A 23,903-nucleotide genomic window follows, 5' to 3' on the forward strand; every position below is an offset into this window, starting at 1 on the left:
TAATTTTCAGTCATTAATTACTAGTATACTATTAAATTTGTATATTTATCTTGTATTCTGCAACCTTACTAAATCACTTACTAATTCTAGTAGCATTTTTGTGTATTCCATTGGATTTTCTATGTAGCTGATTATCTTGTCTACAAATAAAGACAGGTATATTTCTTTCTTTCCAATTGGGATGCTTTCTTTTTGGTTTATTTTTCTTGTTTTATTGAACTGGCTAGAGCCTCCAGTACAATGTTGAATAGAAGTAGTGTGAGTAGATATCTTTGCCCTGTTCCTGATCTTACAGGGAAAGCATTTAACCATTAAGTCATATATGTTAGATATAGTCTTTTTGTACATGCCATTTAGAAGGCTGAAGAAGTTCCCTTCTATTTCTAGTTGTTGAAAGTTTCTATCAGGAATGAATATTGTTTTTGTCAAATGCTTTTTCTATGCCAGTGAGATGATCATATGTTTTTTTAAAATTTCTTTTTTAGTTTATTAATATGATAAATTGTATTGAATGTTAAACCAAACTTGCATTCATGGAATAAATCCCACTTGGTCATGGTAAATTATCCTTTTTAATATGATGTGGTATTTGATTTGCTAAAATTTTGTTGAGGAGTTTTATATCTATGTTCATGAGAAATACTTGTCTGTAGTTTTCTTTTTTGTAATATCTTTGTTTGTTTTTGGTATCAGATTAATGCTGGCCTCGTGAATAACTTGGAAAGTTTTCCCTCTTTGGTTTGCCAGAAGAATTTGTGTAGTGTTGGCAATTACCTTCCTTAAATATTTGGTAGAATCTAACAGTGAAACCACTTGGCCTTGGAGATTTGTTTGTTTTTGGTGAGAAAGTTGTTAACTAAAAATTTAATTTTAAAAATAAATACACGGCTGCTTGCATTTTGTGTTTCTTGAGTAAATTTTGCTTATTTGTATCTTTCAAATAATTTGTCCATGTCATCCAAGTTTTTGAATTCCGTAACAAAAGTTATTCATGATATTCCTGTATTATTTTAACAGTATAGGATCTATAGTGATACTTTCTCTTTCATTGCTTATGTTGATAATTTGTCTTTTCTCTCTTTGTTTCTGTCTCTGTCTCTCTGATTATTTTGGCTAGAGGTTTGTCAATTTTATGATTTTTTTGAAAATAGTAATTTAGGTTTTATTGAGTTTTTTTTCCTTGTTTTTCTATTTTACTGATTTTCGCTGGTATCTTTAGTATTTCCTTTCTCCTGCTTACTTGGGGTTTAATTTGCTCTTACAAATTGAAGTATAGTTGATTTACAATGTTGTGTTAGTTTCAAGTGTACATCAAAGTGATTCAGTTTTATATATATATATATATATATATATATATATCTCATAATATATATCTCATATTTTCTTTATCCATTTATCCCTTGATGGACACTTGGGTTGCTTCCATGTCTTGGCTATTGTAAATAATTTGCTCTTTTTTTAGCTTTATTAGGTGGAGGCCTAGGGCATTGATTTTGGTTCTATTTTCTAATGTAGCCATATAAAGCTGTGCATTTCTCTCTAAGCAGTGTTCTGACTGCATCTTACATGTTTTCTGATGTTGTGGGTTTTTTTTTACATTTATTTCAAATATTTTCTAATTTCTTTTGTAATGTTTAGAATTTATTTCACCAACTTACTTAGAAGTTCATTGGTTAATTTCCAAATATTAGGGGATTTTCCAGATTTATCAAAATTGATTTGTAATTTCACTTCATTGTGTTCATAAATGTAAAACGTATGATTGCAACCTTTTATATATTTTGAGACTTGTTTTACGCCCCAGCATATGGTCTGTTTTGGTGAAAATTACATACACACTTCAAAATAATATATATTGTTATTGAGGAGAGCATTCTTTAACTGTCATTTAGATATACTTGGTGTTGTGCAGGTTTTCTCTATCCTTATGATTTTGTATTTGTTATTTGTTGACAGAGGAGTGTTGAAGTTGCCTATTATAACTGGCTTTACATATGTCTTCTTTCTGTTCTTTCAGTTTTTGCTATGTGTATTTTGAAGCTCTCTTATTGGATGCATATACATTAAGCATTGTTGTATCTTCTTGACGAAAGGACCCATTTGTAATTATGGAAGGTTCTTCTTTATCCCTGGTGATATTCTTTTTTTCTGAAATATGTGTTGTTTGGTATTAATGCAGCCAGCCACTGCTGCTTTCTTTTTAATTTTTACATTGTCTGTTTTTAATATCCTTTTTTCTAAAATATTCTTAACAGCTTCACTGAGATACAGTTTACCTACTTTTCACTTCATTCATTTAATGTATACAATTCAGTGGCTTTTAGTGTAGTCAGAGTTGTGTGACCATCACCACAATCAGTTGTAGAATGTTTTTATTCTTCACAAAAGAAACTGTGAGCCCCCTGGCCATCAGCACACAATTTTCTCCTGTCCCCTGCCCCCCTTGCCAGCTACTGGGAACTACTGATTTATTTTCTGTTTCTTCAGATTTGCCTATTCTGGACATTTCATATAAATGGAATCATATAATATATGATTTCTCTAGTTGCGGTGAGCGGGGCCTACTGTTCGTTGTGGTGTGCGGGCTTCTCGTTGTGATGGCTTCTCTGGTTGCGGAGCACGGGCTCTAGGCACGTGGGCTTCAATAGTTATGGAACGTGGGCTCAGTAGTTGTGGCTTGTGGGCTCTAGAGTACAGAGTAGCTGTGGCGCACAGGCTTAGTTGCTCTGCGGCATGTGGGATCTTCCCAGACCAGGGCTAAAACCCATGTTCCCTGCACTGGCAGGCGGATTCTTAACCGCTGCACCACCAGGGAAGTCCCATCTCTTTAATTGCTGAATATTCCACTGTATGGATTTACCACATTTTATTTATCCATTCATTAGTTGATGAGCATTTGGGTTGTTTACAATTTTGGGTTTTTACAAATAATCCTGCTATGCATTTTTGTTTACAGGTTGTTGTATGGACATATGTTTTCATTTCTCTTGGCTATATACACCTAGGAATGAAATTTTGCTGGATCATGGTAACTCTGTTTAACCATTTGAGGAGCTGCCAGACTGTTTTCCAGAGCAGCTGTGCCATTTTACCTTCCCCCAGCAGCATATGAGGATTCGATTTTCTGTACATCCTAGCCAGTACTTATTACTGTCTGTCTTTTGATTATGGCCATCTTGGTGGGTGTGAAATGCTGTCTCGTTGTTCACCTTCATTTTGAAATATATTTTTGATGGGCATATAATTCTAGGTTTATAGATTCATTCGTTCTTAAGATATCATTTTTTTGTCTTCTGGCTTATGTAGTTTCTGAGGGAGAAGTATATGAACAGCCTTAACTTTTTTGTCACTCTACTTAATGTGTCTTTTCTCCAGCTGTTTAAAAACTTTTGTTTGTATAATTTGTTCTCAGCAATTTGATTTTGATATGCTTTGGTGTAAATATGTTTGTATGCGTGAATGTGTGTGTATATTTATACTGCTTGTGGTTTGTTTAGTTGCTTGTTCTTTTTTGAACGTTTCATAAAGTCTGGAAGATGTTCAGATATTATTTTTCCAAACATTTTTTTGGTCCTTTTTCCATCCTCATTCTGAGACTTCAGTTATATCTATGTTGGACAACTTCACATAATCCCACAGGTGACTTGAGGATCTTCTTTTTCTCCAGTCTTTTTTCTCTGTGCTTTATATGGGATAGATTTTATTGCTGTGTTCTTTCTTTTTCATTGTCTAATCTTTTAATCTTATCCAGTGAAATTTTCATTTCAGATGATATATTTTTCATCGTTAGGAGTTCCATTTAGTTTTTTATGTTTAATTTCTTTTGTTATTTTTGCATCTTTAAAAAATACCTGTAACAGAGCTCTAATTTCTGTTTTTATGTACTTCTTTGCTAGTTCTGTCACTTCTGGTATTTTGGATTTCTCTGAAGATTATTTTGTTTTTCCTAGTTACATGTCATTTTTTTGGTTCTTACCATGTCTTATAAGTTTTGATTGGATAATTGTCATTATATTATGTTATTGAGTGCCTGGATTTTGGGGAGCTTTTTTTTCTTAGAGGGTGTTGGTCTTTGTTTTGGCAAATAGTTTAGTTGTTTTCAGATCCACTTGATCCCAATCCCATCAGACCCCATTTTTAAGCTTTGGTAGGCCCTCCTTCATTCCAGGGGTTGCTGGGGGTAGTATTCATCTACTTTGAAAAACTCAGAAACCCCCAGGGACTCTTCACTTTGGCTGTTCAGAGTTAAGATGTTGCTCTGTCTTGTCTGAGCTCCTTGAAGTGTTTATCTTACATCTTGCTGCTGTCTGTCTGTCTCTCCTTCCTTGCCTTCTCTCCCTCCCTTCTCTTCCTTCTCTTCCTTCCCTCCCTTCTTTATGCCTGTTCATGCAGAATTTCAGTTTCCCTATGCCTGGTCTAGTACTTAGCAAAGACTCAAGGGAACCCTTATGTAAATTTCTGCATCTTTTTTCTGCATTGCTTCCTGTTTTTTTTTTTTTTGGAATTCTGCTGCACAACCTTAAGGTGCACAAGCTTTCCTGAACTCCTGTCTCTGATGCTAACTCTGCTAAGTTGCTGGGCTCTGTTTGGGTTTTCTCTGACTGTGTCCATGATCTAGAAATCACATTCAGTCAGATAACCCAGATAACTATTTTTTATTTTGCTTATTTATTTTTTGGCTGCGTTGGGTCTTTGTTGCTGCGCCTGGGCTTTTTCTAGTTGTGGCGAGCGGGGGCTACTCAACGTTGCAGTGCACGGGCTTCTCATTGCAGTGGCTTCTCTTGTTGCGGAGCACGGGCTCTAGACGCATGGGCTTCAGTATTTGTGGCACATGGGCTCAGTAGTTGTGGCTTATGGGCTCTAGAGTGCTGACTCAGTAGTTGTGGAGCACGGGCTTTGTTGCTCAGAGGCATGTGGGATCTTCCTGGACCAGGGCTCGAACCCATGTCCCCTGCTTTGGCAGGCGGATTCTTAACCACTGTGCCACCAGGGAAGCCCCCAGATAACTATTAAATTCACCTTGTTTGTTTCCCTTTTTTCAGAGATCACAGTTCTGTGTTACTTGATGTTCACTATGTGAAAGCAGTTGTTTTATGTATTTTAGCCAGTATTTTACTTCTTAAGAGTGAGAGTTCATGTCTGTTCTTTGTTATTCCTTAATGGCTGGAAGCCTAGTTATTTTTTTTTTCAAGCTATAAATACTCATTATACTACTAGGTTTTATGTTCCCTGTGGAAAGATATCTGACCATCTTTCTATCTCTAGCACATAGAAGGGATTAAATATTTCTTAATGATGCTCTTCAATTAGGAAAGACACTAATATTTTCTGTGCAGAAAGCTTTTGTTTTATATTCTTATCATACTCTGAATTTTAAGAAATTTCTCATGGGTAGTTGTAATCCACTTTGAAAGATTACTTATTAGAATTTTAAAAACCATCATTGTGAACGAGTTCCATACCATGACAAAAAAGTTCCAAAATTTAATTTGCCTAGAATCAACATTCCTCTTCTCAGGATAGCATTCAACCATGTCTAAGTTATTCTGACCTTAAGTTATCCAATTTTTAGGATTATTTAGACGTCTTTTCCTGCCTTATTTTAAAAAATTTCTTGCTTTTATTTCATTTACTTTCTTTCTGCTCACATCTCTATTAGGGAGCCTGCATGTGGTGGTGGGGGGGAGAGCTAGCACATTTGGCTTTTGATTCAGTTTTAATGTTTAGAGGTTGTCAAAAGTAATGTCAAAATCTTGTTTTAGATTTCCATGGCCCCTGGAAATAGAATTCTTTTCTTTTGGTGTCTGCTATAGAGGTGTTTAATTGGCTGTCATTCTTTAACCTGTCACTGATATTGAAGTACACTAGAAATTTGAATGAATCTTATTGATCTGTTACAGTTGGAGTATGAGTGTGTTAGGGAAAGGACAATGGGGAAGTAAAGTAACATTCTTTATTGCCAGAAATCACTGGGTTTTGTACTAATTAGCCTTGAAAAATGTGGAGTTATTTGACAGACCAGATGTTTTCACTGTGCAGCCATGTGTCTCATCAGTGAATGTGCCTTGTGTCTGCAGGCAACATTGTTAGATTTTTCTCATTCTATAAACAGTGTTCCAAAATATAACTAAACCCTAAAGTGTGTTTATCTTTTTGGCTTAATTTCTAGGTTTATATCCATTCTAAAGTTTCTCTCTAGAGGAAATGCATTTTATTGCACATAGCTCTTCGTACCTAATTGTAATATAAACACCATTCTGTTTATACTAAACCATGTGAATTGTATTGTTTGTGAGTCTGTAAAATTTTAATAAAAGCAACCATTTCAGATTAAACTATATTTGTAATTTTATTTCTTAATTTAGGGGAAATAAATCTTTCTTCCCTTCGTTTATTTGGACTAAGATTTTGATTTTTGGAACACAGGAGGGAAAAACATAAACAAAGAAAACAAGTAAATCCAACCTCTAATCTTTAGTGTTTGTGGTATTACGTGCATTGGAGTAAGAAGAGTTTAAGTATCTCCCATGGAATTCATTCTTAAAACCTGAAATAGAACTATAAGTCTTTTACTTACAGGATCAAAACTGAGTTTTTCCTATACTAAATATGGGAAATGTAGAAATTAAAAACGTGAAGAAGAAAACTATTACCCATAATGTTCCTATCCAAAGGAAAGAAAAATCATGGTTTACATTTTTGTATATATTAGTCATTTTCTGTGTACTTATATTTGTGTGTGTGCTTGTATTTAGTACTGTGTAGCTCATACATACATATGTATTCATAATTTACACATGTATAATATTTGTAATTTTGAAAAACATTATGATCATACTTGTAAGTTCAATTTTTTTGAAATAATTTTCACTCAACAATATTGTAAACACTTCGCTGTTTTATTATTCTTTGCATATACATATATACTACATGGATATATCATAATGCGTTTAACCAATTCCTTGTTAATAGACTTCTAGATTAGTTTTTTATTTGTTAATATAAATAACTACAGTTCAAGAGGCTTATACATATTTTTGTACATGTAATTTTTTTGTGGGGGAGAATGCAACTGTTTAGAATACTTGTTTGGTGAAATTTTACATTGAAAACGTGAATAATATAAATATGTTTATCAGCAGGCTGTGAATTCTCATTTATTAAAACCCCTGATAATAATATCCATTATTTTTTAAGAAATCGTTGGCAGTTTGAGTGACAAAATTTTATTTTTTATTTTCATTTCTTCACATCAGTTCAACTTTTTTTTTTTCGTGTTTGCCATTTTGAGGGCTCTTTTGTGGCTTTTCTTTGTTCATTGCTTAAAAAAAAATCCCTCAAAAAAAAATCTAATGTGTCTGATATTAATATAGCCATTCAAGCACTTTTATGGTTACTTTTGGGGTGTATCTTATTCTAGCTTTTACTTAAGGCTGTTTGTATCTGTGATTCTAAAGTGGGTTTCTTGTAAGCAACATATAGTTGGAGCATGTTTTTTTTTTTTTTTTTTTTTTGAGCGGCCTCTCTTGTTGTGGAGCACAGGCTCCAGACGCGCAGGCTCAGTAATTGTGGCTCACGGGCCCAGTTGCTCCACGGCATGTGGGATCTTCCCAGACCAGGGCTCGAACCCGTGTCCCCTGCATTGGCAGGCAGATTCTCAACCACTGCACCACCAGGGAAGCCCTATTATTTACTTATTTTTAATTTTTATTTATTTTTTTGAAGATGTTGGGGATAGGAGTTTATTAATTAATTTATTTTTGCTGTGTTGGGTCTTCGTTTCTGTGCGAGGGCTTTCTCTAGTTCTGGCAAGCAGGGGCCACTCTTCATTCCGGTGCGCGGGCCTCTCACTATCGCGGCCTCTCTTGTTGCGGAGCACAGGCTCCAGACGCGCAGGCTCAGTAATTGTGGCTCACGGGCCTAGTTGCTCCGCGGCATGTGGGATCCTCCCAGACCAGGGTTTGAACCCGTGTCCCCTGCATTAGCAGGCAGATTCTCAACCACTGCGCCACCAGGGAAGCCCTATTTTTTATTTTATTTTAGCCGCACTGTGCGGCATGCGGGATCTTAGTTCCCCAACCAGGGATTGAACCCATGCCCCCTGCGGTGGAAGCATGGAGCCTTAACCGCTGGAACGCCAGGGAAGTCCCTGGATCATGCTTTTTAAATCCTGTCTGACAGTGTCTGCCTTTTGAACATGTATTTTTAATTTTTTTATTTTTTTGTGGTACATGGGCCTCTCACTGTTTTGGCCTCTTCTGTTGCGGAGCACAGGCTCCGGACGCGCAGGCCCAGCGGCCATGGCTCACGGGCCCAGCCGCTCCGCGGCATGTGGGATCTTCCTGGACCGGGGCACGAACCCGTGTCCCCTGCATCGGCAGGTGGACTCTCAACCACTGCGCCACCAGGGAAGCCCCAGTGTCTGCCTTTTGATTTGTGTGCTTATTAGTCCATTTGCATTTAATATAATTATTAATATGGTTGGGTTTTGCTCTTTACTTTCTATGTTTTTCATGTCTTTTTTGTTCTTATTTATCTTTTACTTCTTTTTTGTATTAAATATTTTATAGTATACTATTTTAATTCTTCCGTAAACCTTTTAATGTTGTATTTTTTGAGGTTTTTTTTTTTTTTAGAGGTTACTCTGTGGATTATAATCATCTTTGTTTGTCACAGTCTACTTTAGGTCATTGCTCGTGTAGTTTTGATATAATATATAGAAGTAGTTTTGCTTCAGCTTAGCTCCATTTCTTCCCTCTTCTTTTGTGCTATTATTGTCATTTATATTATATCTATATTTATAAACCCAACAATACAGTGTTATAATCATTGCTTTAAAAGCTATTGTCTTTTACTGATAGTAAAAGAAGAAAAGAGAAAAAACCCCACATTTATTCAGTCTTTTATATTTAGCATATATTTACTCTTTCCTATGTTCTTCATTTTTTTTCCTCTGAATTCAAGTTACTATCTGCTATCATTTCCTTTCTGGCTTTCTTTAGTATTTCTTGTAAGGCAGATCTGCTAGCAAGGAATTCTATTAGTCTTTGTTTATCTGGGAATATAATTCATTTTCATTTTTAAAGGCTAGTCATCAGCTAATGGTTGGTCCTGGGTGCTCAAAGAAACTTGAGCTGAGAAAGGTGTCTACCCTTTGTTAGTGGACTTGTATGTGGGTTAGGGAGTGCATTCAAAATTCAGGCAAGTTTTCAAGTCTGCTGAGCTTTTATATTCTGCCAAGCCTTCTCCTATGTGCAGGCCTGCAGTCTCCTAGTCAGCTAAGGATGTGTGGAGTGCTTAGGCCCTTTTAGGTGTCCCCTGCATTTGTGCACAGCTTCTCAGTCAGCTAGGGGTATTCAGGGAGCTATCAGGTTATTCTATGGTTCTCTTATTTCCAGGACTTCCCTGTTAAGTTTTTGGTTAGTCCTCCAGTCTGCTCTTTGTTCCAACCTAGACGAACTTCAGGCCAGAGCTGGAGGTTCCCCCCACTCTCTTCCTATTTTAAAATGAATTTGCTACTTTTCCTAACAACACCACTCCATCTAAGATTTTCACCCTCTGCTCCAAATCATGTCAGCCCCTAACTGAAGAGAAGCTGCTGATTTTCCTGACAAGCCATAACCAGTGATGGGGTGAGGGGAGGTGGAGAGGGTGATGGAGGTAGCCCCAGGCAAGAATGCCACAAAGTCCCTCTCTATTTAGCAGTTTTCATGAATAAACCCTTCTCAATTTGTTGTTCTCCTCTGCAGAGTCCTTTCCAATTTCCGGAGTCTTGAAATGGTTGTTTGGGACAGTTTTGTCTAGTTTATATTTGCTTTTTGGGTAGAAGATTTGCTAAGCTCTTCTGTGTGCCATAGTTGGAAGTCTATCCTTGGGTACTTTATTTTATGGGATGATTTTTGTGGCATTGATATGATCATTTTATATTTCCCTTTATTTATTTTTTCCTAGCAATGGCCTTTATTCTTTATGTAATGAGTTTCATTGGTGGATTTTCAAAGTTTTCTGTATTCTTGGGAAAAATCTTTTTTTGATTATAATTTATTAAGTCCTGTAATATATATATATATATTTTTTTTTTTTTTAATAATTTGACATTAATTTTTCCATTCATGTTTTTTTGGAAACTTAATCCTGGATTTGTCTTAATGTACAGTGAAAACTAATTCAGGCTAGAAATTTTGCCTGAGGAATATATCTGTGGCCCTAAAGAAGACTGAGTTGAGCTAAAGGTGATGCAATTCCTTTTATAGGCATTATCCTGCACTGAAAACTCTGGAACATCTAGAGCATACTTATCTGCCTCAAGTAAGCCATTATCGATTCTGCAAGGTGATGGTGGACAATATCCCCAAGCTTCGAGAAGAAATTAAGGATGTTTCTATGTCTGATCTCAAAGACTTTCTGGAGAGTATCCGCAAACATTCAGACAAAATTGGAGAGACTGCCATGAAGCAAGTAGGTCTTGGGTTTATGATAGGTTGGCCAATGACTTTGCAAGTATTCTGTTAAGCACAGATTTCTTTTTGCTAAATGTCTTAATTGTTTCTTGTCATTTTAGGGAAGTCCTTCATCTTTATGGGAACACATGATTTTAAAATATCTTTTATTTTCTTAGCAGAGCAGTGAATTATTTACTAGTATATTGTTTTGCTCTGTGAATATTCAGTACATACTGATTGATTGTGATGGTTTATATTGGTGCTTTGAAGAGGCTTTTCTATTTTTTGAATACTTTTCTTGACTTTGGGTATGATTTGAAGCCCAAGATTTTTTTCCCCCCAAGATTTTTAAAAGTTCTCTTTCTAGTTAATGAGCTAAATTGTGCTGCAGGTACCTTTGGTTGATTATTTACTGTGTAAGCAAGATGTCATGTTATATATGAATATTTCTATAACTGTTATTTCTGATATCAATGGGTATCAGTGAAAAAAGGCCTTTTGGGAAATGCTGGGAATTATGATCACAGAAAGGAATTTGTTTATAGCTTATAAATTAACAATGTGTTGAAAGTATTTTGATTTTTTTCTTTCAATATCTTCATCTCTAAGTTATGAAAGCCACAAGGAACGTCCAGAAGTACTTTGTCGTTATGAATAAAGAACAGTAATAATTTACAGTATTACTTGCTCTTTTGAAATTTAAGTCACACTGCTTTTATTAAAATTTCTCAGTATACCTTATGATATAACCTATAACAATAAGTAGAAGATCCAGCTGTTTATGGAAAGTGTTTTTTGGTTCTATAAACAACTGTGTTCTTGAATAAGTCATTTGTAGTTCTTAATTCTGTGAGGAATGAGGGAGTAGGTCATATTTTGGGTCATATTTTTGGTCTCAGCTAGCCTTGGTAATCTTTTAGATATGTCTTTGATTCTGCAAAAGAGATCTGCCTCTTTGGAAATCCCTTTCCTAAGGGAATACACATATTCTTTTCCCAATTCTTCTTTTAATTTCCTTATTGTTATACTTTACGAAGTGGAAAGCTTAAAACTAGTTGATGATAAACCCTGATGGAAATAATCATATCATGTCATTTTTTTTAGTGGTGAAGAAACAAAATTAATCATTGAAAATACACTTTTGCCTTGCTGTGTATATTTTGAGTACAGGAATGAAGGTATCGTGTAAGACAAGTCTTTATTGTGGTTGACAAATTTTTACTAATTTTTCAAAATATACAAGAGTATAGTACAAAGTTGCTTTTCCTAGGCCTTTGCTTGAGAAATTACTTCCTTTTTGGTGAAAGAGAGGATTCCATGAAGAATATTGTTATTTCATTTAATGTGAGATATCTGGTCTCTCCCCTAATTATCTGAAGAAATTAAGGCCTAGGCCAGGGAAGTGATTTGCTCAAGTTCAGACAGCTTGTAAAGGTCAGATTCTGTAGTAGAATTCAGATTAGACTGAGATGAATTTGTCTGCTATGGCACTCAAAATGTGTAAACTGTTAGCTGTTGGCTGTATTTTTGTCATTTAAAGAAATGGTGAAGAAACCTTTTGTGAATTCAGGACTTTTTAATTAACTGATAACCCTTTATTCCTCCTATAGCATTTTTCATCTTAAGTATAGCTCTTATTGCATGTATTACTATCCTATGCTATGGTATATATAAGATCATTGAATAAAGATATCTTACACATTTTAAAATCTTGTAGTACCTAAAAAGTAAGGAAAGTAGGAGGGAGAGAAACTACCATATACTTTGTACGTAGTATGTGTTCAGTAAATATTTGTTTGAATTCATGGATGTTAGAAAAGAGGGAGAGGATCTGGTTTATTTCTCACTTATGTCAAGCCCAAAATGATGTTTCTGATTTGTGATGGTTTTCTTTGCAATGGTGATTTAAGGAAAGTTTCCATTATATGGGTCTGTCATTTTTAATATGGTTTTGAAGATGCTGCAAAAGGGGAAAGACCAAAGAGTATTGCATGTGGTAGGGTTTTTAAGGGCTAGGCATGGATGTGACACATCATCACTTCTTCTCTGATTTCACTGGCCAGAACTTAATAACATGGCCATAGCAACCTGTAAGGGATGCTGGGGAATATAATCTCACTCTGTCTAAGAGAAGAACACAGTTTTGGTGCATAGTAGCTAGTCTCTGGCACAGTTCTACCCTTTTGGTCATCAAATATTTCTTCACTCCTTTTTTTTTTAAAATAAATTTATTTATTTATGGCTGTGTTGGGTCTTCGTTGCTGCGCGTGAGCTTTCTCTAGTTGTGGCAAGTGGGGGCTACTCTTCGTTGCAGTGTGTGGGCTTCTCGTTGTGGTGGCTTCTCTTGTTGTAGAGCATGGGCTCTAGGTGTACAGGCTCAGTAGTTGTGGCTCGTAGGCTCAGTAGTTGTGGCACACGGGCCTAGTTGCTCCACTGCATGTGGGATCTTCCCGGACCAGGGCTCGAACCCGTGTCCCCTGCAGTGGCAGGGGGATTCTTAACCACTGCGCCATCAGGGAATTCCATATCTGTTCACTCTTCCTCTCATCCATAGAACATACTTGTCCCTTCCCTAAGGAATACAACTCAATATCCCATCTAGTTACTACATCCATCTCAAAGTATGATATCTTCCAGGGATGCTCAGTACTCTCCATCAGATCCAGATGTGGCTCTTCAGTGGGCTGATGACCAGGAACTAAGATAGGTTATCTGCACCTGTGGCCCTCCCACCCTCAGTATACCATGGAGAAGCTAGAACAGAATAGCTACAACAAAAACTTCCATTTAGAAAAGGGAAGAACAGGAGATGTACAGTATTACCTGCTTCATAGCCAATCATGTAATCCTTTTGGGCCATCATTGGGAAATCTTTCTGCCTTAGTAGTAGGGGAACTTCCTTGTCTAGATGTTGATTCTGTGGAAAGAACTCCTTTGCCCATTGTGCTCCTGGGCTCTTGGCTGCATCTTAGTTTTTCTTTCCCTATTTTTTTCTGTGTACATTTCTGAAGTGTGTGCTGGGGAATATACCTTCATTTGAAGATTTTTCTCTCTCTCTCTGTAGATATACACATACATCTACATTTACACTTATATCTACAACCACATTTATATCTCTATCTTTCAGTGCTTACTTTCTGCTTCTACAAGTTTAGGAGCCCAAGGGTTGTTTTAAGGTTCTGAACAAAGTTTTATTTAGTCCAGATTTGTGGGGTTTTGACATTATAGTTAACTCAAAACTTAGTAGACCTCTGATCTGTCTCTTTCCAATAGGTTCTATTTAGATACCATACCCACTGTTCTTTTCTAAATATAATTTTCAGGAATGATTTTTTTTCTTCTTCTCTGTTTGGGGAGGTAGTAGAGTTGGGGGAGCATAACCCTTGCCTCATGTCTCTTTCTTACTTAGGCCCTACTTGGAGGCTATATGAAATAACGGGTAAGAAAACCATACCTGAATCTAATTTTTGCCTCAGGATTAAGTCACTTTGTTCAAGGAGGTCTTCTTTGGACTTAATTGCTCAAAATTTACCATCTTTTTCTTTTACTATTTGGGATCTATATGTGTTCAGCTTTCTAACCCTCTGAGGCCCAAGTTTCTGACCTTGTGCTATTCCCTGTAATTTCAGTTTTCAAAGTAGGAAATTCTGTGCTCATCGTTTTTGTGTAAAACCTTGCTAAAAGCAGAAAGCAAATGCCAATATACACTATAACTCTCTCTGTACATTCACATATAGAGCTACAGACCCAATAGACACGCGGTGTGCCTTTTCATTTATTACAGGTTCCAGTTTTGCCAGTTGTTTTGCCACAGTATCACAGGGCTTTTCAGGCCTTTGACTTGCTAAATATATATTCTTGTGGCCTACTGCCTGACCTCTAAACTGATGTCATTTATTTTAGGTTTTTTTGTTATGGCAACACCATTCTTCCAATGCCAGTGCCTGTTTCTTTAAATAATGATGCCTGTTGTAATAGCTAAGCTCTAAAATCTCACCGTAGAAATTTTATTTTTCGCTCATGTGACGTCCAAAATGGATGTTCCTGGTTGGGTACTGTGAAGTGACTTTAAGTGACTGTGAAGCGATCCAGGACTCCTCCAACTTGTGGCTCTATCACTTCAACATGTGGCTTTCAATGTTACAGCAGTAGAGAAAAAAGTAAATAATGCCTGGAGATTTTTTTTTTTTAATTGACCAGGCTTGTAAGTGATACATATGACTGCTGCCAACATTACATCAGCAGAAGCTCATACACTGCAAGCGAGGATTAGAAATATAGTCTATCTGTGTGACCAGGAGAAAGAGGAAATGCGTTTGGCGAATACCTAGCTAGTCTGCTACAACCTGCTATTACAGAGCTTAGAAAAATACATATTTCCATGTCTCTTGTCTGTTTTTCTTCACAATTTCATCTCTTTGACATTTCTCCCCATATGTTTGCTTTCTAATTTACTAATCCAGTTTTTAGCATTGTCTATGCCACTATTCAGAACTTTATCATCGTCATCAGTTTTAGTTCAGCAACTGCAGTTTTGGCCTTAAAAATGTGTTCTTTTCCTTAAAAAAAATTCTAAGTGACCTTTAGAATCATACAAGAAAACAGATTTGAAAATATCACTTAATATTGATAGTTGGTCTGGGAGCTTCTGGAAATTATATAAATGATTGTGCTTTTTCTTGGTGGACATCTCCCATTTTCTTCTTCCACTTACCCTATCCTGAGTTGCTGCATTGACCCATGGGTGGGGCTTTGTCCTTAGTACAATAAAATGATGGAGGCAGTTGGTAGATTGGCTTATCTTTGGGATATACCAGTTAAACTACCAGAAGGACTCCACCCTAATTAGGGTTTAATGAGCAAATGTGGCTCCAAACTTTTACCTGAGATTATAATCTCAAACTGTTTGTTGTCCAGTTTTATCAAGAGATATGATGCAAAAAATACTATTTGAGGATGATGCAAAAATACTGTTTGAGGATGACCTGAAGGATATGTAGTTTATACATTTCTCTGTATTCCAACTATTATATTGTCTCTGGATAAAGCTTTATCTGTAGGAAGCTTTTTGCTTTGATTACATGTGGTAGGCAGAATTCTAAGATGGTCCCCAGGATTCCTGCCCCCTGGTCTGTGCATCTTGTAAAATCCTCTCCCTTGAGCGTGTGAACCTAATATGTAAGGTGAGAACCTTTAAAAGAGGGTCTAGAGGTCAGATATAAAGTTAGAGAGATTAAAAACTGCAGCAGATGCTTTACTATTGGTCTTGAAGAAACAGAATGCCATGTTTTGGAGGGGGCCACACGGCAGGGAACTGTAGGCAGCCTTGAGTTGCTGAGAGCTATCCCCAGCCGACAGTCAGCAAGAAAATGGGGACCTGAGTCCTACAGCCACAAGGAACTGGATTCTGCCAACAATATGAGTGAACTTAGAAGACTGTGAGCTCCAGATGAAACCACAGACCTGACTGACATCATGATTTCAGCCTGTCGAGACCCTGAGCAGAAGGCCCAGCAAAAACATGTTGAATTCCTGACCCATGGAAACTTAGATAATAATTGTGTGTAGTTTCAAGTCACTAAGTTTATAGTAGTATGTTACACAGCAGTAGAAAACTAATACACTCTGTTATTTTGGTCTTGAATAGAATTACTTTTTACTAAACTGTACATTTTTATTTTAATTTTGCCTTTGGGTCTAGGAAACAATGGTATAGTCAGTCTGGTTTAAAAGGTGTCAAGCTAGAAGTTTCTGAGTCTTTCACTTGTCTTCCAATATACAATACCTGGGAAGCTGCAGAAAAGTAAGAAAAATGTATAAGTATGAAAACTAGGATAGAAGAAGTTCAATCATATAGCAGAATCTGAGGAGGAATTTAAAAATTGTCCATTCTACTGTGTATTACCATGTCGAATTTTAAGTCAAGCGGTCTTATTTTACAAAAAAAACGTTTCATGTTCCTGTATATTATCTTTTTAACACGGTATTGTAATGAAAGCATTTAATGGACCCACCTATGAGTCTTCCATGGGAAGTAGAGCCATAGTTAAAGCAAGTAGAAAAACCCTCCCTTTTATCCTGTTCCATTTTCTGTGTTGATATTCTTACAGTGTGCTTCCAAAATACTGTGTATGTCTTATTTTTAAATAATCAGCTTAGCTTGAACTGTTTTATAAAAAATGTCTAAAGTAGTTCTTCGTTAATTGTCTGCTGTTTTTTAGTTCTCCTTTTGCAATTGATTTCTGTAATTCACTTGTTATGGAATTGATTTGTGCAGGAGGGAAGTTCTGTATTTGTTATTTTGGTTAGTTTGCCTTAGGCTTTGTGGGACTAAATAACATTTGTAAGGTAAACATTCTTGGCTAGGTTGATTTCTATGTGGGGCCCTTTAACAAAGGGAAGGATTTACTTACTTTTAAAATTCTAACTTGGCTTTGCCAAATTATGTAGGTTATATGACTGATGCTTAGAACAGGAACTGGTTGCTTATAAAAGAAATGGAAGGCTCCCCAGGCATTCTTCCTTTAGTAACTAGTTTTAAAGAAACTGCTCCTTGGGTGAGATTAACTGTCACCATGGTTCTGTCAGCCCTTGACTTTCTTTGATTAAGTCTTGACTAGAGCAAAATGTGCTGTTTTATTTATTGTGTAGAACATCTTTGACTTAAATCAGGCATAGTACTACCAACTGAGTTCACATAGGCCATGCAATGACTGCCAAGTAAAAGCAGTATTGCTGTTGAAATCTCTTTTGCGCTGGATGCTATGCAAAACTTCCACAGAATATGGCCTTTGGAGTCAAAGAAGTTGGTGCTCACTTGGTTTGGTGTTCCTGGATTTACTTTTTATTTTCTTTTCTTCTTGATTTTGGTATTTTTGTGTTTGTACTAATTCTTGCTCCTTATTCTTTGATGATGTGGATGGCCTGCGGGTAAGGTGGGGGAATGTGAGAGCTGTGTTATATGGGATTCTTGAAGTAGGCAACAATCAGAGTAGCTTATGATAGATAGTACAATTTTAGAATCTGAAGAGGATAGTAGGGATTTAGTTTACTGTTCAGTAATATGATAGTTAACAGAATAGACTTTGGAGTTTGGATTAAACTCCTAGATTTGTCATTTGCTAGCTGTATGACAGTGGGCAAGTTACTAAACATCACATTCAGTCTTCACAACTGTACAGTTGGAATTTTTAATCTTCTTTGAAAAGATGTGGAAATATTTAGGGAAATCAAGTACTTAGCTTAGTCCCAGGCTTATAATACATGTTAAATTAAAAGAAAGAAAGAAAAAGAACCATCCTAGATGAATGGTGAACGTAAATAGATTCTAAGAGTATGGAGAAGGGGAAGATTAAAATTAGAGTTAAACTTGATGATTGAACTACTTTTAATTTTATTCCTAAAATTCAATTTTCTGTGACAATTTTCAGCCTTGAATTAGATCTCATTTTTAATCATTTTTTTCTCCTTACCATAAAAATTATTTCTATTGTATACACTTCTAAAATATTTTGAACCTGAGTTCAGTTAAAAAGATGACAATTAAATTTAAAAGATCAATGACCCTTGATTCATGTTGAGTGAAAGAAGAAAGAGAATTTATTCCTTAAATCTAATTTGATGGCAATATTACAGTTTGCTTTTGAGTTTTCTTCAGGATAAAAAGGAAACTATATGGTGTGTATATATATAATAAACATATTATTTATTTGCTTTGGCTAAGCAAAGCATACCAGCTTATCAGGAGAAATTTTCTTGTTATTAAATTTTAAGAGAAAATTGTCATATGGGTTCTCAGTATAATTTGTGAACATGGATTTTTAGTGTGCTCATCCTAAAATAGACCATTACTTTAGAGGAACAGCAGCTATTGCAATACTTACACCATCTCTCACAAATATACTACATATATGCATATATATATATATATATATATGTTTCAGTTATTTTAAGATTAAATTCTTTTGAGAATATTCCTTTTACTGAGCCTTGGCTTGTACTAGAAAGCAGTAATACTTAATTTAAAACAATATGGTATCATAAGAATAAACTGCTGAGTAGAACAGAATACAAGAACAGAAATTGACCCAAATGTATAGTATAAGAATTTAATAAGTGATAAAGGTAGTGTTATACAGGAGGCATAGACACACACAAATTAGTATTATGCCATATAGGTATAAAGTAACTTTTCCTCAGTAAACCTTATAGGCAGAAAGGTCAGAACAGTGCCTGAGAATACCATCTTCCTGTCATTTTGTGGAGGGACCTGATGGGTTCAACTTTGCTGTATAAACAGTGGGACATGCCTCAGGAGAAGGACCCTGCTCTTGTAATATTGATAGGGAAGCTGGGAGAAGGGCAAGAACATCTAGTCAATATGTACTAGGTGGATCCTTGCTGGTCAGAGAAGTGACTTGGCTAGGGGAATTCTATCAATGCCTCTTAGATTAGCTAAAGAGACTTAGTATTCTTCAGATGAGCTGACTCAGTCTATTGAGTTAGTAACTAGTTTTACCAGTTCATTGCTAAGCTTTGAGAATGGGGAAGGTAGAGAGCCACTAGGGCCCTCCAAGGTAGCATCTCATGGCACTAGGGAATGCTGTTAGCATGACTGCTGCTTTACTTACCTGTCTTCCCAACCAGTTTATGGTCTCTGTAAGGACAGAGGTATGTTTTTTACCTTTATATCTTCAGCACCTTGCTAGCATAGTGCTTGGTCATAGTAGATAGTTAATAAATCAATTAATTACTCTTAATTGTGTATTTAATTAAATTTAATGTACCTACACCTTAACATTTTTCAGGAAAAGCCATCCTTTTTTTTTTTAATATTCTAAGGTATATCCTCTTATTCCAATTATATTCTTAAGTATATGAAAACATTAAAATTGCACTTTGAATGGATTTTGAAACTATCTGAAAATACTGTGGAGGTACTAAGAAGTGATCAAATTAACTTCTTGTTAAAGATAGTGGGTCGAACACATATATTTCTATCTTCCACCTCTCCAAACTCATAAAAACAACAGCTAAGGGAATTTTTTTAAAAAACACGAGCTCCCAAACATAAAGACTCTAGGAGAGCAGGTGATAGCAACATTTTTTAGAAATTGGAAAGTGAAAAGATGTGTGATAATTGTCCTAACATATCCAAGAAAACTCAGTCCTAAACCAGTAGTAGAAGAAAATGAGAACAACCCAATTTTTAGTGTTTTGCAGAACCCCTATGTTTAAGAAATTGCTGGCATCAGGGAAAGGGGGTAAAATTGATGGCCAAACAGGAAGATTGGTTGAATGTCTATTTCAGAACCAGTTAGACATCTGGATTCCTTCCCCAGCTTTTTCCTATCAGTTAACTACCTGATCCCAACTCTAGCTGAAGATCAGAGAACAATAGACACAAACTGAAAACAGTGAAAGTTTATATACTAAATACTGAGATTTATCCTAAATCTCACAGCCCTCTTTTCTGATTTGGTTCCCAGAACCAGGCTTATACCCTTCAGGTGTGAGATTGGAAGATAATCTGAATACTCTGAATAATATGATTAGCCCAAGAGAAGTATCCTAAAGATATGTCCACTGAGTAGTCCCCAGTAAAAAGGGCAAGTCAGATCACTTTGAAGGCCACAGTAGACTAGACTGATGTACATTCAGTCAGCTTTTTAGTTTCCCAATTTAAAATTTGAGCAGATGGCTAAGGATCACCAGATATTTGAGAAAAGATTCTAACATGAAAGTAGAGTCAGAACAAACACATACAAAGAAGCAGAAGATAGGGACTATGCAAGAAGAGGAAAACCTAAAAGGCAAAAAAACCCAAACTATTGTCAGTAGTATTAGAAAGATAATAGAAAATAAATTACATGTAAAAAGCAAGATCAGAATGCTGCATAAAAGGAGAAGTGCAGAGAACAAAAAGAATTTTAGAAATTAAAAATATGATAGCAGAAAACACTTAAAGGAGGGTTTGGAAAATAAAGTTAAAAATATATTCCAGAGGGAAGAGTAAAAAGAAAAAGAGATAGAACATGGGAAATAGAAAAGATATAAGAATATTAAGGGGCAGTCTAGGCGATCCAGCATTTGAATACTAAGCATTCTAGAAAAATAAAGCAAAAATGAAGGGAAGGAATTCATCACAGAAATAATATGGGAAAATTTCCAAAATTCTAAGACATGAACATGCAGATTAAAGGACCCACCAACTATCCAACAAAAGGCGTGAAAAGAGACTTATATCAAGGCATATTGTGAATTTTCAGAAGCCAGAGGACAAAGTGAAAATCCTAAATGTCTTTAGAGGTTAAGAACAATATATTATATGGCTTGGCTATGTATTGCATTTATACAGTTATAATAATTAAATGCTAAAAGTTAATATAGGTAATTAATCCATTGGTTTATCTCTGTTGTAGAGGGATACGTGAATGGACACTGCACAGATATTTGGTGCTGGTGTTAAGAATGTGAAAGAGGGCTTCCCTGGTGGTGCAGTGGTTGAGAGTCCGCCTGCCGATGCAGGGGATGCGGGTTCGTGCCCCTGTCTGGGAAGATCCCACATGCTGCGGAGCGGCTAGGCCCGTGAGCCATGGCCGCTGAGCCTGCGTGTCCGGAGCCTGTGCTCCGTGATGGGAGAGGCCACAACAGTGAGAGGCCCGCGTACCGCAAAAAAAAAACGGAATGTGAAAGAGACCTTAAACCCCCGTCTTCCATGGTGGAAAGTCAATAGGTAATGCTTAGAACTTAAAAACCCCACAATAACCAAAAGGCAGAAACAATCCTAGTGTCCATTGATGGATGGATAAACAAAATGTGGTATATACATATAATGGAATATTTTTTAGCCTTAAAAAAGGAAATTTGGACACATGCTACAACATGAATGAACCTTGAAGACATTATGCTAAGTGAAATAAGCCAGGCATGAAAGGACAAATATTGTATAGTTCCACTTATCTGAGGTTCTGAAGTAGTCAAATTCATAAAGACAGAAGGTAGAATGATGGTTTCCAGGGGCTAGCAGTAAAAGGGATGAGGAGTTAATGTTTAATGGGTACAGAGTTTTGGTTGGGGAAGATGAAGAAGTTCTAAAGATGGGTGGTGGTGATGGTTGTACAACAAGGTGAATGTACCTAATGCCACAGAACTGTACAGTTAAAAATGGTTAAAATGGAAAATTTTATGTCATAAATTTTACCACAATTAAAAAAACCTAAAGAAATAAGCAGTAGCACACATAAGCATGGTATGTAGCGATAAAGATGTAAACATCAAAAGAGTGGTTGCTTCTGGGGAGCAGGATTTGGGGAGAAAGGGGAGAGGAGGAAACGGTTGTTTCTCATAATAAACTGTTTATGTTTAACTTAACTATGCATAGTTTTGCATGTATAACTTAGGGAAGATATATTGAACACACACAAAAAGAAAAGAAACTTAAGTCAGGTTAGGTGTATGTGTATAACATGGGATTTGTTGGTGGACTGGATATGAGGTAGTAAATGTTCCAACTCTCAGGGTACAGAGGAAGCGTTCCCTTACTTAAGGGACTATTTATACCTATCTATGGCATTATTGCTTTTCTTTTCTGTTTTATGTGGGTAATTGAGGAGTCTCCAGTCTTCAGATTCATAGCTGTAACAAGGTGGGAAAGGAATTATGTGTTAGTTGTAACTTAAACTGAGGTCTATTCAAATCTCTGTTGTATTGTGTGCCTTATTAAAGAAGTGAACAGATAAATTTGATTTAATAGACAACAAAGCAAATTAAAAAAATAATATAAAAATCTTGAAAGCGATGATAAAGGTTGCAAATTTGTGATAACCAGAATGTTCTCTTTCCCTTGCCTTGAATTCTTAAGTTAAATATTTACCATTGTTCAGAAGAGAATATGAGTTCTTCAATACCTTCCTTTGGTTGCAAAATGTCACACTACCTCACCCCTGCCACTGTTGCAGGTTCACACTCATTTCATACTTGGGCATGTGTTCTGGTGAGTGAGTAGTCCCTGTGCTGCTGCAGGAGAAGATGGGGAAAGAGGGAGTTAAAAGAGCAGTGAAGGAAAGTAGTGCTGATAGGCTAGCCTACATATAATTTGACTTGGCCTCAGAGTTTTGTGGGAGAGAGCCAGTGTTAACTTTCTGTTAAATTTACAATAAAGGAAAATGACCTACACTATGAAGTTTTTCTTCGGTAGTTTGTACAATAACTGAACTTCATTCCGTTACAATATTCCTGGGATTTCCTGCAGCCTCCAAGTATCATGAAAAATTGTACCACACTAATGTGGAAATGAAATTCAGGTCACTGAACTCACTTTTTTTTTTTTTGCGGTACGCGGGCCTCTCACTGTTGTGGCCTCTCCCGTTGCGGAGCACAGGCTCGGGCCGCACAGGCTCAGCGGCCATGGCTCACGGGCCCAGCCGCTCCGCGGCATGTGGGATCTTCCCAGACCGGGGCACAAACCTGCGTCCTCTGCATCAGCAGGCGGACTCTCAACCACTGCGCCACCAGGGAAGCCCCCTGAACTCACTTTTGACTTGAACTTGAGACCAGCACTTTCGACCTAACTTATCAGGTGGAAATGAATTGATCTTATTGACATAAATAAGATGCTACCTGTTTGTGTTTTTGTTATATAATTTAGCCTCTGAAATATGCAGTGATATGAAAGGTTATTTAAAATGATGCCTTAAATATAATATGTAAATATACAGCCTAAGTGCTGTTAAATATTCCTGTACAGGGGGCCAAGAACAACCACTTTATTGTCTTTATTATCAGATTAAGTTTATTATTATTTTTTAAAAAGCCTTTATTTTCAAATTTTATTTATTTATTTTTGGCTGCGTTGGGTCTTTGTTGCTGCGCGCGGGCTTTCTCTAGTTGGGGTGAGCGGGTGCTACTCTTTGTTGTGGTGAGCGGGCTTCTCATTGCGGTGGCTTCTCTAGTTGCGGAGCAGGGCTCCAGGCATGTGGGCTTCAGTAGTTGTGGTGCATGGGCTCAGCAGTTGTGGTTTGCGGGCTCTAGGGCGTGGGCTCAGTAGTTGTGGCGCATGGGCTTAGTTGTTCCGCGGCATGTGGGATCTTCCTAGACCAGGGCTTGAACCCGTGTCCCCTGCATTGGCAGGCAGATTCTTAACCACTGCGCCACCAGGGAAGCCCCAAGCCTTTATTTATTTGCTTATTTATTTTTGGCCGCACAGCGCAGCTTGCCCGGGCCCTTGGCAGTAGAAGCACGGAGTCCTAACCACTGGACCACCAGGGAATTCCCATTATCAGATGAAGTTTAGATCGGTTCAGACACAGCCTCTCTCTGCCTTTCTAAATGATAAATGGAAGCAAGATGTATTTTCATCTCATTGGAATGAACTATTAACGTTTATGTTTAATAGGTAGTGATCTCTCACTGCAGGTCTGAACGAACTAGTATTTTTTTTTTTTTTTTTTTTTTTTTAAA

General features: G+C 36.6%; 1 protein-coding gene across 3 annotated transcripts in view; it reads left to right on the top strand.

Moving 5' to 3' along the window:
• EXOC6B (exocyst complex component 6B) overlaps positions 1 to 23,903 on the top strand; it is a 618,471-nt gene that overhangs the window by 9,010 nt on the left and 585,558 nt on the right. For all 3 annotated transcript variants that reach the window (XM_024756397.1, XM_024756398.1, XM_024756399.1), the window contains one exon: positions 10,254 to 10,458. In XM_024756397.1, coding sequence (XP_024612165.1) covers positions 10,254 to 10,458 — 205 coding nt within the window. The remainder of the gene's footprint in view (positions 1 to 10,253; positions 10,459 to 23,903) is intronic.

Source organism: Neophocaena asiaeorientalis, unplaced genomic scaffold (genome assembly GCF_003031525.2).
Source record: "Neophocaena asiaeorientalis asiaeorientalis breed wild unplaced genomic scaffold, Neophocaena_asiaeorientalis_V1.1 scaffold303, whole genome shotgun sequence".
In the NCBI taxonomy this organism is placed as follows: Eukaryota; Metazoa; Chordata; class Mammalia; order Artiodactyla; family Phocoenidae; genus Neophocaena; species Neophocaena asiaeorientalis.